This window comes from Saimiri boliviensis, chromosome 7 (genome assembly GCF_048565385.1).
Source record: "Saimiri boliviensis isolate mSaiBol1 chromosome 7, mSaiBol1.pri, whole genome shotgun sequence".
NCBI lineage: Eukaryota > Metazoa > Chordata > Mammalia > Primates > Cebidae > Saimiri > Saimiri boliviensis.
Genome location: NC_133455.1, coordinates 117,885,262 through 117,903,678, shown reverse-complemented (window position 1 = coordinate 117,903,678; position 18,417 = coordinate 117,885,262). Strand labels below are relative to the sequence as shown.

The following is an 18,417-nucleotide window of genomic DNA, read 5'->3' as shown; positions in this document are numbered from 1 at the left end:
CCGATTTGTTCCATCCAGATTTGATTTGTGAATGAAATTAAGTTTTGCATCTGCCCAATAAAGCTTTCGTTCTTCATAATCCACAGTCAGTCCATTTGGCCAGTAAATTTCACTGTTTACTATAATGAAGCGACTTGAACCATCCATTCCAGCACGTTCTATCTTTGGCACTTCTCCCCAGTCTGTCCAGTACATGAACCTAAACATCATAAAAATAATTAAAGCCATGACAGAGCAGATAACAATCAAATACTCTGTAATTATTACTATTAAAGAAAGCTCATTTCAGGGACACCAAAACTAAAACCCTTAGAAATTGTATTTTGAAATTTTAGTATCTACCATTTGTAACTACCCTGGTAATATCTGATTCAGACAAGTGTCATCAAGGATACAAAACTACTGAATCGAAATGTATTGGTAAAAAGGATACTTACACCATTTCAATGTATCTCCCCACAGATTACTTTTTTTTTTTTAAATTTTATTACATTTTAGGTTTTGGGGTACATGTGAAGAACATGCAAGATTGTTGCATAGGTACACACATGGCAGTGTGATTTGCTGCCTTCCTCCCCTTCACCTACATCTGGCATTTCTCCCCATGCTCTCTCTCCCCAACTCCCCACCCCCCGCTATCCCTCCCCTATTTCCCCCCAACAGACCCCAGTGTGTGATGCTCCCCTCCCTGTGTCCATGTGTTCTCATTGTTCAACGCTCGCCTATGAGTGAGAACATGTGGTGTTTGATTTTCTGCTCTTGTGTCAGTTTGCCGAGGATGATGGCTTCCAGGTTCATCCATGTCCCTACAAAGGACACAAACTCATCATTTTTAATGGCTGCATAATATTCCATGGTGTATATGTGCCACATTTTCCCTGTCCAGTCTATCATCGATGGGCATTTGGGTTGATTCCAGGTCTTTGCTATTGTAAACAGTGCCACAATGAACATCTGTGTGCATGTGTCCTTATAGTAGAACAATTTATATTCCTTTAAATATATACCCAGTAATGGGATTGCTGGGTCAAATGGAATTTCTATTTCTAAATCCTTGAGGAATCGTCACACTGTCTTCCACAATGGTTGAACTAATTTACACTCCCACCAACAGTGTAAAAGTGTTCCTATTTTTCCACATCCTCTCCAGCATTTGCTGTCTCCAGATTTTTTAATGATCGCCATTCTAACTGGCATGAGATGGTATCTCAATGTAGTTTTTGATTTGCATGTCTCTGATGACCAGTGATGATGAGCATTTTTTCATATGTTTGTTGGCCTCATGCATGTCTTCTTTTGTAAAGTATCCCACAGATTACTTATAAACAACAAAGAAGAACGTGGTAACTTTAGAAAACAAAGCCAGTGGATACCACCTTAACTGAGTCATCTAAATTAATATCACCAATAGGGGAACAAACTCGCATTATATACCTCTTCATAAGATATACCTTTATAGAACATAGTGTCTTTTATATGATCTTACTTTTGCTTCTATTTTACAAGTTTGAAGATTTTTCAAAATCAAAAATGAAAAGTCTAATAGTCTCGTTACAGAAAAAGAAATTTTTCCTTGTTGTAAAGAAAAACTTTGTTGGGCTGGGCGCGGTGGTTCAGGCCTGTAATCCCAGCACTTTGGGGGGCCAAGACACCTATAATCTCAGCATTTTGGGAGGCCGAGGCAGGCAGATTACCTGAGGTCAGGAGTTCAAGACCAGCCTGACCAACATGACAAAACCCCATCTCTACTAAAAATAAAAAATAAAAAATAATTAGTTGGGTGTGGTGGTGGGCACCTGTATCCCAGCTACTCAAGAGGATGAAGCAGGAGAATCCTTTGAACCTGGGACGCAGTGGTTGGAGTAAGCCAAGATGGTATCACTGCACTCTAGCCTGGGCAACAAGAGCAAAACTCCATCCCAAAAAAGAAAAAGTCTTAATGTATTATACTTCACTTAAGAGCATATTTTCAAAAGCTAATGATGGGCCAGGAGCAATGGCTCACATCTGTAATCCTAGCACTTTGGAAGGCCAAGGCTGGTGGATCACTTCATGTCAGGAGTTCAAGACCAGCCTGGCCAACATAGTGAAACCCCGTATCTACTAAAAATACAAAAATTAGCCAGGCATGGTGTGGCAGGAGCCTGTAATCCCAGCTACTCAGGAGCCTGAGGCAGGAGAATTGCTTGAATCCAGGAGATGAAGGTTACAGTGAGCTGAGATTGTATCACTGCACTCCATCCAGCCTGGGCAACAGAGCACGACTGCCTCAAAAAAAAGGGGGTGGGTAATGAGATCAGGCACTCAATAATTATGTGTTGAACCCAACTGAAATTCAGATATAACTTTTACTCAAGTAATTGGTGAAACAGTAATACTGAAATGAATCTACTTATGCATATTGATATCGCCACTATTTCATTAGAACTGCTTACTCAAAGAAATGATGAGAGGAGAGTATCATGTAGGGGAATAAATAATTCTTCTAGATACAAGGTGCTGTGCTAATAGCTTTACATACATTATCTTACTTAAGCCTTGAGCAACCTTATAAAATATCATTTGTTCATTACCACATTTTGATGAGAAAACTGAAATGTAAGCACATCACTCAAAGTCACACTGCTAACAAATGAAGAACAGAAAGTCAAACCTACATCTCTTAAATTCTAAAGTCAATGCTTATGTCATAGGTCAGAGTCTTGATTTTTCTTAAGGAATAGAAAGCAAAATGCTCCCTAAATTGGGGACAATGGTTGGATCCAGAATGAGGGATATGGACTAGATTAATAGGATAAAACTGTAGCCATAAGCTGTGTAACAATGTGGTCAACAATAAACCATATAAAAAATGGTGGTCTTATAAAACTACCATACTGTATTGTGACTACACATTTTCTATGTTTAGATACACGAATTCCATTGTGTTACAATTGCCACCACATTCAGTATAGCAGCATGCTGTACAGGTTCACAGACTAGGAGCAATAACCTATCTGACATAGTCTAGGTGTATAGTAGGCTGTACCATCTAGGTTTGTGTAACACTCTATGTTCACACAATGATGAAATCACTCAGCATTTTTCATGATGTGTCCCTATTGTTAAGCGACAAACGACTGTATCTAGAAAGGCAGACCAGACCATATTTTCATTTTTATTCTGAGAACAACATAAAGGCACTTCAAGACTTTCAAAATTGGAGGTGATGAGCAGGTATGGTGACTCATGCCTGTAATCCTAGCACATTGGGAGGCTGAGGCAGGACTGCCTTAGTCCAGGAGTTCAAGAACAGCCTGGGCAACACAGCAAGATACTGTATCTATTTTTTAAAATAAAAAATAATAATAATAAAATAAAATTGGAAGTGAAATGACTGACTTTGTATTTTCAGGAGGGAGGAAAACATGGCTGCAGTGAGGGAAAAAACTAGAGGAAAACTTAAAAGAATCCTAAGAGTCCAGGTCTTCCAATTAGGTTCTGTGAGTTCAGCAAATTCTTTCCTGTAAAAGCAATGAAAAAAGGACAAGACTGTCAAAACTAACCACCAAAGCCTCCAAAAACTGATCAAAGGACATATAACAAAGTGAGAAGCATTTATTGAAGAAAAGTCTACTGAATATCAATAAGAACTATGGTATTTCAGCTAGGGGCTATTCCTATTTCCATCAATACTGCCAGGTTTATGGCATAAATGTTCTACTGTAGGCAAACATGGCAGCCCATAAGGAGTGGTAGCTATCTTTTCCTGCAAGAGGTGACTGACCTTATTTGGAACAAAGCATAGAACAATCTACATCCAGGAACGTTGTTGAATACAAGAGTGTTTTCAGTGGCAGCCATCAGGAAGATCATTATCTAAGTGACATTGATGGGAGCAAGCAACCAAATGGCAAACTAGCCAGAAATCTTAACAGGAAGATCCTAGGAAAGAGACTGCCAAGAAGAGCCTTAAGTGGATATTCATCCTCTGTAGTCAGGAAGGCTGTGTGCCTGTGCAAGGCTACATCATAAAGAACATTTGCAAGCTAGTCTCTGGCTGAATATGGGTCAAATTTGAAACTGCCTAAAATTTTAAGACATTCTCCAAACCATAAACAGATGCACAGAAAAATGGAGGAACACTAATTTGCTGGTATTTAGAACAACCTTTAAGCAGCCATTAGCTGACCACTATGATAGCAGTGACACAGAGGCAATTCCTCAAAAGCCAGGCATAATAAATATTTTAAAAGGAAAACAGACAACAGAAGTAATCCAGGAAAGTCATTAAACAAACACACACAACAACGGCAACAAGCCCAGGGAAGGGTCAGAATCCAGAATCCATATTCACTATAATATATCCATACAATGGAACACTATTCAGCAATATAGAAGAACTACTTATCAATGGCAAGGATGACTTTTTAAAATTATGTTGAACAAAAGAAGCCACACATAAAAGAGTACCTACTACATGATCCCATTATATGAAGCTGTAGATGTAAAATTAAAAAAAACTAATCTATAGTAATAAAAATCAGATTCGCAGTTACTGGGGAAGAGTAAGGGATTGACTGTAAAGGGGCTAAAGCAACCTTCTGGAGTGGAGTGACGTTTGTCTTAGGAATGTTTATCAAAACCCATTAAACAGTCAACAAAAAAATGTGAATTTTTTGCATGTAAATTCGAACTCACTAAAGTTCCTTAAAACATGAATAAGAAACAAAGACTATTTTAAAATGTCAATTCAAAGGTAACTTTTCTTGGAAACCTTTCCCAGCTTATTCAGGCAAAGTTATTCCCTCCTATGAGCTCTTGGCATGTTTTGTTATACTACAGTACTTATCAGAGTTTGTAGATAAATTACAAAGAACTCAAATGTAAAGACTAGGTGTTACTACCACATCACAATTACTGACACACTGCACGTACTTTTTTTAAATCAAGATGAATAGAGACCTTGTGTTTTCCATTTTCAATTTCTCCTCTCTCTCACCCCCAACTCAATGCACACTGAAATGGGTAAAGGAAGACACAGGAAATGCTCCAAGAAGAGAAAGTACAAAAAGTTAATAACCTAAGCATAGGGAGAGCCGAAAACAGTAAATTGTTTTGTGTGCATGTCTACTATAACATATGAACTAGATTTCTCCTCAGGATATCTTTAATACACAAATGAAATGAGATTTCCATCTTGATGGAGTAATACAGTTAAAAAGTCCGCAGCACAGTTCATTAGCCACCTCCCATCTTCTATTAATACATAAAATAAAAACTACCAGTATCTTCAAGCAAACAAGTGTAAGAGAAATAAGAAGTTACTGTCACTGCGGTATCTCTAACCTATACTCTGCACTGTGTGTGCAACGTGCATATACTAAAGAGTATGTGACACAAGGTTGGAAATGTTGCCACCAATGGCTGGGCTGACCAGAAGCAATCTGCACACAATCAAGATGGAAATCATAATAAGAGCTATTGTCTTTTTTGTACAATATAATTTAGGTAGGTTTCCTAACTGTCACTAAACTAAGTGTCTAGTTTATGGTGAAATAAAATGTTACAAATGAGTGAGTCAGCCTAACAAGATTTTAGAAATGAATAAAAGTATTTGCATATCACTATGTATCAAAGCTAATGGATAATCCCTTCATTGTTCAACCCTAAAAAAAAATCAAGTCATGTTATTTCAACAATAAGACTCAGATTCCAACTACAGTAAGTAAAACTAAGGCATTTGTCAGATGAGAACTTGATGAAAAGTTAGCATTTTTAAATAAAGATTACAGCTGTACCTTCATTTTTGCAAATATTTAAAATACAAAGGAATAAATTTCATCTATAAATACTAAACGGTTTCATTATGTGATTAACTTTTAAGTTAAAAAGCTCATTACAAATGTAACTGAGAAAGCAATTAGGATACAGGAAATTTAAAAAAGAAGTATTTTTTAAGTTACCAAAATATTGTTCAATTTTCTTAAGGTTTTGAGCACCTATTAGGAGCTAAGCACCATGCTTGATATAGGGAATATGGAAATAAGCAAGGCCAAACTATTGCCCTTATGAAATCTGCAATGTAGACAAGGAGTGGCAAGTATATTGAGAAAAGTATAAACAGGAGGCTCTGAGAGTATAGAGAAGTGACACCCAATCAAGTCAATGGATGTTAAGAGTCATCAATAAAACATACCAGAGAAAGTAAATATTTTACTTAGGCAGTTGCCAAAATAGGAAATAGTGTTCCAGGAAGAGGACATGGCATATGAAGTCATGATATATTCAATAAACAGCAAGAAGATCAACAGAGCTGCAGCATATTGTGATGTACATAGGCAATAAAAGAAATACCACATTTATTATTTCGCTATACTAAGAAACTCGGACTCCAGTGAAAATAACATTGAGGCAGTGGCTAGAAGAAGAAACTAGAAAAAAGTAGACAGAAAACTGAGATATTCCAAGTAAGAACTAATGAAGGCAACAAAAGTTGAGGGCTGGATCAACATGAAGAATGAGAAAGGATGGACAAGGATGGCTCCCAAGATTTGCAAATGTGAAGGGGGGCCAACTGGTGTCATTCAACATAATAAGGAATTAAGACAGACATGGTTTGGGAGGGCAAGATGATGGGGTCAAATATGGATGAAATGAAGCATCCTCACCTCATTGTTTTTCCTTCTGTATTTAGACCACCAGTTGACAGAACAACAGAAAAATCAGTGTAAAAATAAACAAAAGTTGTTTACAAAAGGTAAATAAAGTAAAAAGAATATTAACAAAGAAGTTGGTCTATAGCAACAGGGCAAAATAAATTACAGTTAGGAGTTGCACATGAAACCAAGTTAATCCAGAAGTGCTGAGCCATGCTAATTCTAAAAACATTCATGTGAAGATGTAACTAACTCTGAAAGGACTTAAAAAAGCCACAGGTACTCAAAAATATTTTGTTGCCATGAAATTTATTTTGGGGGAAACTTTGAAAATCACATAAATCATTAAACAAATTGAAAATGCAGCTAGTGAAAATAGTTGTGATTTTAACGTGAGAAAGAAAAGTGCCGTGTAAAATTCACACCCTTCCTGTTCCTCAACTTGATTCCTGACGGCCCGTTCCTGTCTTACTCTGATTAGTAGATTAGGCTTTAAGTGAAGAGGAGGTTGAAAAATTTATGGATTTCTGCTTCCTACAGAAGTAAAAAGAAAAAAAGAATTGTGAAGAAATTGCATATACTTCTGCATTTCCCCTCTACTTAATCATATGTTGGCATATTTTAAAAATAAGTAGAAATTAATAAAAGAGGATAGTGAAAGCATTCATGTTAGCAGGTTGGTTTTTGTAGCTGTTTTTACAGAGAATGCACAGTAACCAGATAAAAGAGTCTGGGCCAGGCATGGTAGCTCACGCCTGTAATCCCAGCACTTTGGGAAGCCGAGGTGGGCAGATCATGAGGTCAGGAGTTCGAGACCAGCCTGGCCAACATGGTGAAACCCCCATATCCGCTAAAAATACAAAAATTAGCTGGGCGTGGTGGCAGGCGTCTGTAATTCCAGCTACTCAGGAGGCTGAGGCAGGAGAATCGCTTGAACCTGGAAGGCTGAGGTTGCAGTGAGCCAAGGTCATGCTACTGTGCTTCAGTCTGGGCAACAGAACAAGACTTTGTCTCAAAAAAAAAAAAAAAAAAGTGTCTGGAATGGAATTAGATAGACAGTTTGGGAGGGCAAGATGATGAGTTCAAATATGGGTGAAATGCAGCATCCTAACCTCACTGTTTCTGTATACAGAGCAAGGAGGCTATGTTATCCCATGTTTTTATTTGTCCCTCAATAAGGGTAATAATTCTACTTAATTACTTGCTTGTGATAATATGCATTGTTATGAAATTCTGCACGTATAAACTGATTGCCCTGGAGAAAATAAGAATCTCATGAACAACCTTAAGCACCCAGTCTAGTCGATTAATTTTAAAAAGCTAGTGGGCATAATGCAAAGAATATATTTAATTCAGAAATAACAATGGTAAACCACTACTAGAAGATCATAACCTGAAAGCAAGTAACAAACTACATCAATTCCCAACTATCAGCAAAGAAAATGCTAACTCTAGTAATTTTTCAAAATTGCTGTTACACGTCATTCCTCTTTCCAAAGAATCAAAGGTGATGCATTTTGAGCACCTCCTAAGTTTAATAAAAATGAAACATTAACTGTCGGAAATGCCTCCCTTCAAGCACATTCTCCTCTGTGCTCCCACATGTTATGCTGATACTATGCTCCAGGTATAAACTACATCTCTGTACATTCCAAATACAGTATTAGGACTGTTTATCCATATGTTTTCCACCATTCTAGATGGGTCCTTGAGAACAAGGACTTCATTTTATTTTTTGCTGTATCCCCCATCCTAAAACAACCTAGCATAATGCCAAGTACACAGTCAGCACTGAAACACTTAATAATTGACTACACTCACCTGCTCATGAGCATCTTTTATCTGTCTTATTACCAAGGCCATATCCTTGAAAAATACAGGTAGAATTTCATTTTAATAATTACATTATCCTACTATGCTTCAGTTACATGCTGCTTGCTATTCCTTGAATGTGCAAAGGCATGAAGAGAGCCTGGCACATAGTATTTCTACTGACTAAAAGGTATTACCCACTTCCACACCTTGTCCCTTTAGCCAGCAACTGCTCAGCTAACATGCACCACCCTAAAACAGCACCTCCCCCATCGAAGTAAAAGTGAATACTCTCTCCTTAGTGCCCCCACCATACAGATTTCTATAGCAATACTTATAAAGCTTTACTGGTTTATTCATAATACTTCTATATAATCAGTCTCTTTATATATTTTGCAACTAGCTTGTCTCAGAAGGTATACTAGAATACTCCATCACTCAAATCTGGAAGCTATATATGCTTCAATGACTTTTTCATTAAATGGTCTCATAAAGAGAATTTTACTTTTTTCAAGGTAAATTTATTTCAGTCATGCTTTATGAGAACTTCAATTACCCTTCTAATAAATATATCAAAATTAGTTTCTGAGAAGAATCTTGTCCTTGACCTTAAGGATTCTTTCAACTTACTTAGCCAGCTCACCTCACTTGCTTTAACTGATTGCACTTTGCAATCAGATACTGCAGGGACAAATGCCAAAGAAATGTGTCACTGTAGGTATTATAAAAATGTTGCTGAATATATTTTTCATTATATCATATAGCAGCTTCTTTAGAGGACTAACAGAAAGAAACTGGTTTCATCATCCAGAGTGAAGATGATTTTTTTCAGCGAACAGCTTTTATCTGAAGGACATTAATTCATGCTTGTTAAGTTTCTTCTCTAAAGAATTTGGCTTAAAATCAGATTTGTGTAGAAGTATATGGAAATTAATGACATATGTTTTGGTATACAAATTTTCACTCCCGGTCTCATCTTACATTTTACACTCTTATTTTCACATCTCATTTTTTTTAAAATTTATTTTATAAAATTAATTCATTTATTTAATGTTGCATCACTTCATTATTTATATCTTCCTAAAATATCTTAAATCCTTTTAGAGACAAAGTAGAAAAAATGTTTACTATTTTTTTCAGTTTACCTATTGGGATTAAGCATTTTTCTTATTAATTTGTATGCATTTTTTAATAACATCAAGGCTGTTAACTCTATGTCTATTATTGATATAACTATTACAAAAATTTTCCTTTGTCTTATTTTTGCTTAAATCAAAATTTGGTTGAATCAATATTTTTCTTTGTAATTTCTTCCATTGCTTTAGTGCTTAAAAAGCCCTTCTTTCTCCAAAATTTAAACATTCACATTTTCATTTGATGTTTAAGTTTTCACTTAAAAACTTTTATCCATGTAAAATGTATCTGAAGTATGGTATGGGATACTGATATAAACTGATTTTTTTCTTTCCTAGCAGTAAATTCTTCTAATATTAAGTCCCTTCCCTCATGATTTGTAACCACTCCTTTAATTACATTATAAATTGTAACACAGATTCTCCTAGACTGTCTATTGGTTTAATACCTATTTTTTACACCAGTGATGTCTTATAGATTTAATATTAGATCTATTAACGCCAATCTTGGATAATCATGTGACCGACCATGAGTTTAAATTTTCATCTGCAAAATGAATACTTCACTAGTTGATGTAAGGATTAAAGTAAGATACTTTCTATAAAATAAAAGTTTTCTTTCCTTCTGGCTTTGACTCTTCTGCTATGATCTGTTTGCAGGACAATTCTTCACATTTATCATCTTCTCTTAGGCTTTTACCATTACCTACCCCCATGGGGTCTTTTAGTAATCTAAACTCCCTGCTAATACCTATTTTATAACAGTAACCAACCAAAAGGCCAAGTAGCACCCCATTTTTAAAATACATTTTCAAATATGTCACAAGTAAAAGAATATTTATTGGATGCAGGTATATTACAAGAGAAAATTTAAGACAAAATAGCATTTACTCAATAAGAAAAAGGAAATTTTCCTTTTTTCTTTAACAAAACATCTCAGTTAATATTTGCAAGCACAAATACTTCCTTTATGTTAAACCTAACACCTCTTATACTGTAAAGACAAGCTCCCTTTTCATAACAGGTAAGTAAGTACAATGTGCCATTCAAAGGCCCAGTCAGCTTACTAAAAAGCCATTCTTCAGATATCCTATAAATCAACTATGTTATATAGTAAGAATCTGAAGTCTTTAATCATAATAAACACATTCCTGCAAAATAAATACATAAGCTTAATTCTCAAAAGGCAAAAGCTTAAAATTCATAATCTGATTTGTAAAATATGCTAAGACTAATCTTTTGGTTGTATTTATTTGAAATTTCTAACTTATGAGAGAACTTTCTCTTTCCTTGAAATATCAGAGCCTATTTCTGTAAGCAAACATAGAAAACATAGTTTTCCTAGTTGGGTGAATATGGAATGAGTTTTCTCCATGTGAAATCAGGCCAATAGAGTTCCTTAATTTTTTGGATAAACACAGAAGTTGACCCTTCTGGTCTTAAAGCTTGAGCCTTACATTTGTTTTATGAGTTTCTTCCCCAGAAAATGATCTTCAGGCCTCTCAAAGTATCAAAGAACTGAAACTCACCAGGTCACCACATCCAGACAATACGATGCCAGACAACCCCTTCATCATGACTGCCTCCTTGGCCTGCCCTAGTTCTGTTTCTTTTACGTTTCTTCCCTGCTATATGAACCCTTCGTTTTAGTCACTCAGGGAGATGGATGTGAGACTGAGCTCTGATCTTCATGGCTACAGCACCCAGTTCAAGGCTTCTTACTTGGCAAGCCTTCTTCCTTCTTCCTTGGCCAAGGTGACTCACATCTGTAATCCCAACACTTTGGGAGGCCGAGGTGGGTAGATCACCTGGGGTCAGGACTTCGAGACCAGCCTGGCCAACATGGTGAAACCCCCATCTCTACTAAAAATAGAAAAATCAGCCAGCCAGGTGTGGTGGTGAGCAGCTGTAATCCCAGCTACTTGGGAGGCTGAGGCAGGAGAACCACTTGAACCCGGAAGGCAGAGGTTGCAGTGAGCCAAGATAGTGCCACTGCACTCCAGCCTGGGCAACAAGAGTAAAACTCCATCTCAAAAAAAAAAAAAAAAAATCTACTTGTATGACAGACTAATACATCTGCCTAATTCCTTCATCTTTTTCAAAATCTTCGAACCAGTTATGGTCTTCTACACCTCTCCTTTGGTTTATTTGCTGAAAAAGACTTTTACTTCACTTTCTTCTGTCTTAACTAAATCCACCCCCCACAGACACAAGCAGGGAGAAGAAGGGAAGATCTGGAGACCCCTCTATCTGTTATAAGCCAAAACCTACTAAATTTCTGAATGTCCTGGATCTTCCAAGCACATTTGAAAGTGACTTTATTACCCACAATGGCCATAATGCAACAGTGTTTTATAATGATTTAAATTTGAAGTTTTAAAAAATGATAGTAATATAGCCATTTGTAACTTCTATTCAGCTGAAAAATATGAAGGCCTGAAAACAATGTAAATAGTATTTGAGAAGAAAAGACAAATTCAAGAGCTACTTAGAAAGAATCAATCAATAATTGGTAACTGATTGAATGTGGAGTGAGGAGGTAGGGGGCTAGAATGACTCAGGATTTTTAGTTTCTGCAACCAAGTTAGGTAGAATGACAGTTGCTCACAAATTCTGATACTTTGTTACAGGGTTTTCTTGGATGTGTTCTTCTCTCTATACTTAAAAAAAATTTTTTTAATCACCTACAGATCATTTTCTCAAGCCTCAATAAACTAATGGATAATCCAAACAGCCTCTTTCCAGACTACCCATCCCTACCCTTAAGGCCATTTTCCATAATGCTCTGAAATTAATGATTATATTACCACTACATCCCCCCCTATACACCTCCCCGCTTCTCACCCCCTCCCCGCTTCTCACCCCCTCCCCCTCGCCAATCTGGAGTTACGTAATTTCCTTACTTTTCAGCGTGAATCCCAAACTTCTTAGCATGACATATAAGAGCCTTTTTAATTTGTTTCTCTGCTTTTGGTTCTTCATTTTTCACTGCTCTAGTTATCCCACCTATTGCTACCAGACTACCTTTCCTAAAATACAATAGCCTTTAAACACAAATCCTTTATGACAGGGGTCCCCAACCCCCCAGCCAGGGACCACTATCAGTCTGTGGCCTGTTAGGAACCGGGTCACATAGCAAGAGGTGAGCAACAGGCTAGAGAGCAAAACTCCATATGTATTTATAGCCGCTCCCTATCATTCACATTACCGCCTGAGCTCTGCCTCCTGTCAGATCAGTGGAGGCATTAGACTCTCACAGGATCACAGACCCTATTGAGAACTGTGAATTGAGAGGAATAAAGGTTTCGCTCTCCTTAGGAGAATCTACTTGTAACGATCTGTCACTGTTTCCCATCACCCCTAGATGGGACCATCTAGTTGCAGGAAAAAAAAACTCAGGGCTCCCACTGATTCTACATTATGGTGAACTGTATAATTACTTCATTATACATCACAATGTAATAATAGAAATAAGGTGCACAATAAAGGTAATGTACTTAAGCCATCCCGAAACCATCCCTCTACCTGGTCTGTGGAAAAAAATTGTCTTCCATGAACCAATCTCTGATGCCAAAAAGGTCAAGTACCACTGCTTTATGAGACACTCTTAGCTTTAAAAGTTATAGGAGCCAGATTACCCTATTGCTAAACTTACTACAAAGCCACATTAATCAAGACAGTGTGATACTGGTACAAGGATAGACATAGATAAATGAAAAAGAAATTAAACTCTAAAAATAAACCCTTATATTTATGGTCGATTGACTTTCAATGAGGGTGTGAAGACAGTTGAGTGCGGAAAACCAGTCTGTTCAACAAACGGCACTGGGATAACTGGATATCTGCATGCAAAAGAATGAAGCTGGACCTCTACACCACATATAGAAATTAACTCAAAAGGGATAAAGACTTAATTGCAAAAGCTAAGTCCATAAAACTCTCAGAAGAAAATATGAGTAAATCTTCATGATCCAGAACTAAAAGAACGGTTTCACAGATAACAACGCTAAAACCATAAGCAACAAAAGAAAAAACAGATCAGACTTCATCCCAAAACTACATTATGTATATGCTTCAAATGATACCACAAAGAAAGTGAAAAGGCAACCCACAGAACAGGAAACTAATATTTGCATATCATGTATCTGACAAGGGTCTGGTTTCCAGAATATATGAAGAACTCTTAGAATTTGGTAATAAAAGACTGGCCAGGAACAGCGGTTCATACCTGTAGTCCGAGTGACTGGGGGGGAGGCCAAGATGGGAGGATCACTTGAGTCCAGGAGTTCAACCAGCCTGGCAACACAGCGAGACCCACATCTTTATCAAAAAAATTTAAAAATTTTCCAGGTGTGGTGTCACCCACGTATGGTTCCAGCTACTCAGGAGGCTAAAGTGTAAGTAAAGACAGAGTAAAAAAAGGAAATCCCTGAATTATCACGGATCTGCTATTTTCTAGCTTCAGGTAAGTGACTTAAAATAGATGGGCTTTGATTTTGTAATCTGGGAAAGCTGCAGCCAGATTTTGATATATTTGAAGTATTACCTTAAAAAAAAATTTTTTTTTAATGTAGTTTCATTCTTATTGCCCAGGCTGGAGTGAATTGGTACAATCTTGGCTTACCGCCACAACCTCTGCCTCCCGGGTTCAAGTGAGTCTCCTGCCTCAGCCTCCCAAGTAGCTGGGATTACAGGTATGCACCACCATGCCTGGCTAATTTTTGTATTTTTAGTAGAGACAGGGTTTCTCCATGTTGGTCAGGCTGGTTTTGAACTCCCGACCACAGGTGATCTGCCCACCTCGGCCACCCAAAGTGCTGGGAATACAGGTGTAAGCCACTGAGCCTTGCAGTTTAATAAAATAAATGAGGCCAGGGATTACGGTGGCTCACGCCTGTAATCCCAACCCTCTGGGAGGCCAAGGTGGGCGGCAGAGGTCAGGAGTTCAAGACCAGCCTGACCAACATGATGAAATCTCATCTTTACTAAAAATACAAAAATTAGCCGGGCATGGTGGCACACACCTGTAATTCCAGCTACTCAGGAGGCTGATGCAGGAGAATCGCTTGAACCAGGGAGGCAGAGGTTGCCGTGAGTCAAGATCACGCCACTGCACTCCAACCCGGGTGACAGAGTAAGACTCCAACTCGAAAAAAAAGAATACAATAAAATAAGGAACAACAGATTACTCATAAGGTACACTTCAGTTACAAATTTTATACTCTTAACTGTCCACCCCTTTTATACCTACCATTACACCTCATTCATTTTTCAACATTAGAAAGGGAAAAAAATACAAACAAGACTCAAATTATAGCAAAGATATCCACAAATCCCGTAATCATTCCCTTACGTTCACGAAATGTTCTTTCATGGATATATGGCACTGGAGAGAGCTACCCAGCTTTATAGAACGCACTTTCCTATGTTTGGAGAATTCGTCACTTTAAGAGGCAGAACCTAAAACTAAAGAAATTGAAAAACCAGTTATTTGCTTTCCAAATCTCTCGAAATTGGGACAAGGGTGTAAGTCCTAAGCTTTGCCAGTCAGACACCCAACTCTAAAAAATGAGGTTGGGTGCGGTAGCTCATGCCTGTAATCCCAGCACTTTGGGAGGCCAAGGCAGGCAGATCATGAGGTCAGGAGTTCAAGACCAGCCTAACCAACGTGGTGAAACTCTGTGTCTACTAAAAACACAAAAATTAGTTGGGCATGGTGGTAAGTGCCTGTAATCCCAGCAACATAGGAGGTTGAGGCAGGAGAATCGCTTGAACCCAGGAGGCAGAGATGGCAGTGAGCCAAGATGGTGCCACTGCACTCCAACCTGGGCAACAAAGTGAGACTCCATCTCAAAAAAAAAAAAGAAAAGAAAAATTGAAGCAACAAAAGGAGGAGGATGTAGAGGTCAAAGAGGAAGCAGCAACAGAAGCAAGCCCCATAAGGAATTCATTCTGGTGAGGTTGAAGGCAATAGGAACAACTAACTGACTCCAGTTTGAATTAATTCTTCCAGCTGGGTATGGTGGCTCATGCCAGTAATCCCAGCACTTTGGGAGGCAGAGGTGTGTGGATCACCTGAGGTCAAAGTTCCAGAACAGCCTGGCCAACATGGTGAAACCCTATCTCTACTAAAAATACAAAACTTAGCCAGGCATGGTGGCACATGCTTATAATCCCAGCTACCAGGGAGGCTGAGGCAAGAGGATCACTAGAATCCAGAAGGCAGTGGTTTCAGTGATCCAAGATTGTGCCACTGCACTCCAGCCTGGGCAAAAGAGGGAGAGCCTGTCTCAAAAAAAAAAAAAAAAAAAAAAAAAAAAAAAAAAAAAAATTCTTCCTTTATCCAGTTTTAAAAGGGAACACTGACAACGGTTTTAGGAGTATCTGTCATCTGATGTCAGAGGAAGTACAAACAGTGTGAATATGCCACCTAACAGTGGTGCCTTCACTGGACCAGCTCTGCAGTATGGTATGCAGCACTGTTCCTGCACAAGCCTTGTTCTTCAATCCTTTAGGAAATTTTATGAGTAGCCCAATATCCTCTTTAATCACAAAGCCTTTTACGATTAGAGAGATTTCTATTATTTAAGACTATGAACACTAACACATATTCTTTTATCTTTTTTTGTTTTGAGACAGGGTCTCACTCCATCACCCAGGTTGGAGTACAGTGATACAATCTCAGCTCACTGCAACCTCCACCTCCTGGGCTCAAGCAATCCTCCCATCACAGCCTCCTGGGTAAATGGGAGCACAGGAGTGCGCCTCCACACTCAGTTAATTTCTTCTATTTTTAGTAGACATGGGGTTTCACCATGTTGCCCAGGCTGGTCTCAAACTCCTGAGCTAAAGTGGTCTGTCCATCTCAGTCTCCCAAAGTGCTGGGATTACAGGCATGAGCTACCTCACCCAGTCTAACACATATTCTTCACTCACAATGGCATCCCAAAGTATCACTTTAAAGTTTAGATAAAGTAATTTCAACCCTTGTTCTGACAATCCCTACCTCCTACAAGTGGCATGTTTGCAAAGTCTCACGGTTCTTCTCACAATCTACCATGACTCCTCTCTCTCCTTAAGGATCAGCGTCAATATTCATGACACTGGTTAGCAGAAAACTGTCAGCTAAATCACATCCTGACCCTGCTTTCTGTACACACATTTAAAACATCCTGATGAGGCCGGGCGCGGTGGCTCAAGCCTGTAATCCCAGCACTTTCGGAGGCCGAGGCGGGTGGATCACGAGGTTGAGAGATCGAGACCATCCTGGTCAACACGGTGAAACCCCGTCTCTACTAAAGGTGCAAAAAATTAGCTGGGCATAGTGGCGTGTGCCTGTAATCCCAGCTACTCAGGAGGCTGAGGCAGGAGAATTGCCTGAACCCAGGAGGCGGAGGTTGCCATGAGCCGAGATCGCGCCATTGCACTCCAGCCTGGGTAACAAGAGCGAAACTCCGTCTCAAAAAAAAAAAAAAAAAAAACATCCTGATGAAAACTGATATAAAAGGAACAAGTTATTACAGATGCAAAAGCCAATTTAACATTAAACTTTGGCACTTACATCACTATAAACAATGAGGTGTAAAAGAAAACCCAATTGAACAGTTTGCTTTACCCATGCCTTCATAACTTCAAAATCCAATGAACTTGAATACATAATGATCACAAGATAACCAGTTCTTGAATATTAACAAACTAGAATGTTGCTTTAGCAGGTTTCTTAGACTGTGCACCTCCCCCTCTTCCCTCCACACACGCGCGCACACACACACACACAAATAACAGCATCAACAGCAGCATGAACTGCCTACAGCAAAAAATTTCAACCCTGACAGCACTTGAGAATGACTTGAGAAACTTATTTAAAATATCCATAATGTGGGTTCTTTCATCAGAGATTCTGATTAAATAGGCCTGGGCTCAAATATATGTTCTCAAGCACCTGTTTATCCATAGCATTCTATTCTTGTACAGGTGGTGTTACTGTATGTGACTCATTAACCACTGACCCTAAATATTAGCTCATCATTAAGCCCATATAGTGAAGCAAAGCCACAAATGAATTCCTTCTCAGATGATGGCTTTCCACATTTCCTTCAAAAGCTCTACAAATTGAGAAGGGGGATTTGAAAAGTTCACAAGTACTGCTTAAATTTTACTAAGCAGTAAATTTTACTAAGTAAAAATACACACATCTGTGAGAATATAAGTAGATTTTCAAATTTCCTCTATAATCTTTCAAGCTTTTGACACCCAATTTTATATATTTATAGCGATAACCCGCTACATACATATAAGGAAAGATTCCATTATTGTGAGGGAAATATTCCAAGACCCCCCAGTAGAGGCCTGAAATTGCAGAGAGTATCAAACCCTATATATACTATGTTTTTTCCTATATATACATACTTATGACAAAGTAATTCATAAATTAGGCACCGTAAGAGATGAACAATAAACTAGAACTGTAACCATATACTGTAATAAAAGTTATGTAAATGTGCTCCCTCCCTCAAAATATCTCAGTGTATTGTTACCCTTCTGACAATGATGATGTGAGATGATAAAATGCCTAGGTAATGAAATGAAGTGAGGTAAATGACGTAGCATTAGGCTACCAATGACCTGACAATGCGTCAGAAGGATTATCGGCTTCAGGTGGTCCTGGATCACGGCGCCATGACTGTCAGTGGTTGGATGTCAAGACTAGGTTAATGGGTGGGTGGTATATATAGTGAGGATACACTGGACAAAGGGATGATTCATGTCCCAGGCAGTAGCAAGATTCCATCATGCTACTCAGAACAGTACAGAATTTAAAATGTATGAACTGT

The 18,417-nt window shown here is 38.2% G+C and overlaps 1 protein-coding gene across 4 annotated transcripts in view; it reads right to left on the bottom strand.

Moving 5' to 3' along the window:
• The window catches only part of LRP6 (LDL receptor related protein 6), a 157,429-nt gene that overhangs the window by 88,575 nt on the left and 50,437 nt on the right, over nt 1-18,417 (bottom strand). For all 4 annotated transcript variants that reach the window (XR_012518596.1, XM_003934520.4, XM_074403273.1 and 1 more), the window contains one exon: nt 2-199. Coding sequence is in view for 3 of the 4 variants with exons in the window: in XM_003934520.4 (XP_003934569.1) it covers nt 2-199 (198 nt within the window). In the remaining variant the exon portion in view is untranslated. The remainder of the gene's footprint in view (nt 1; nt 200-18,417) is intronic.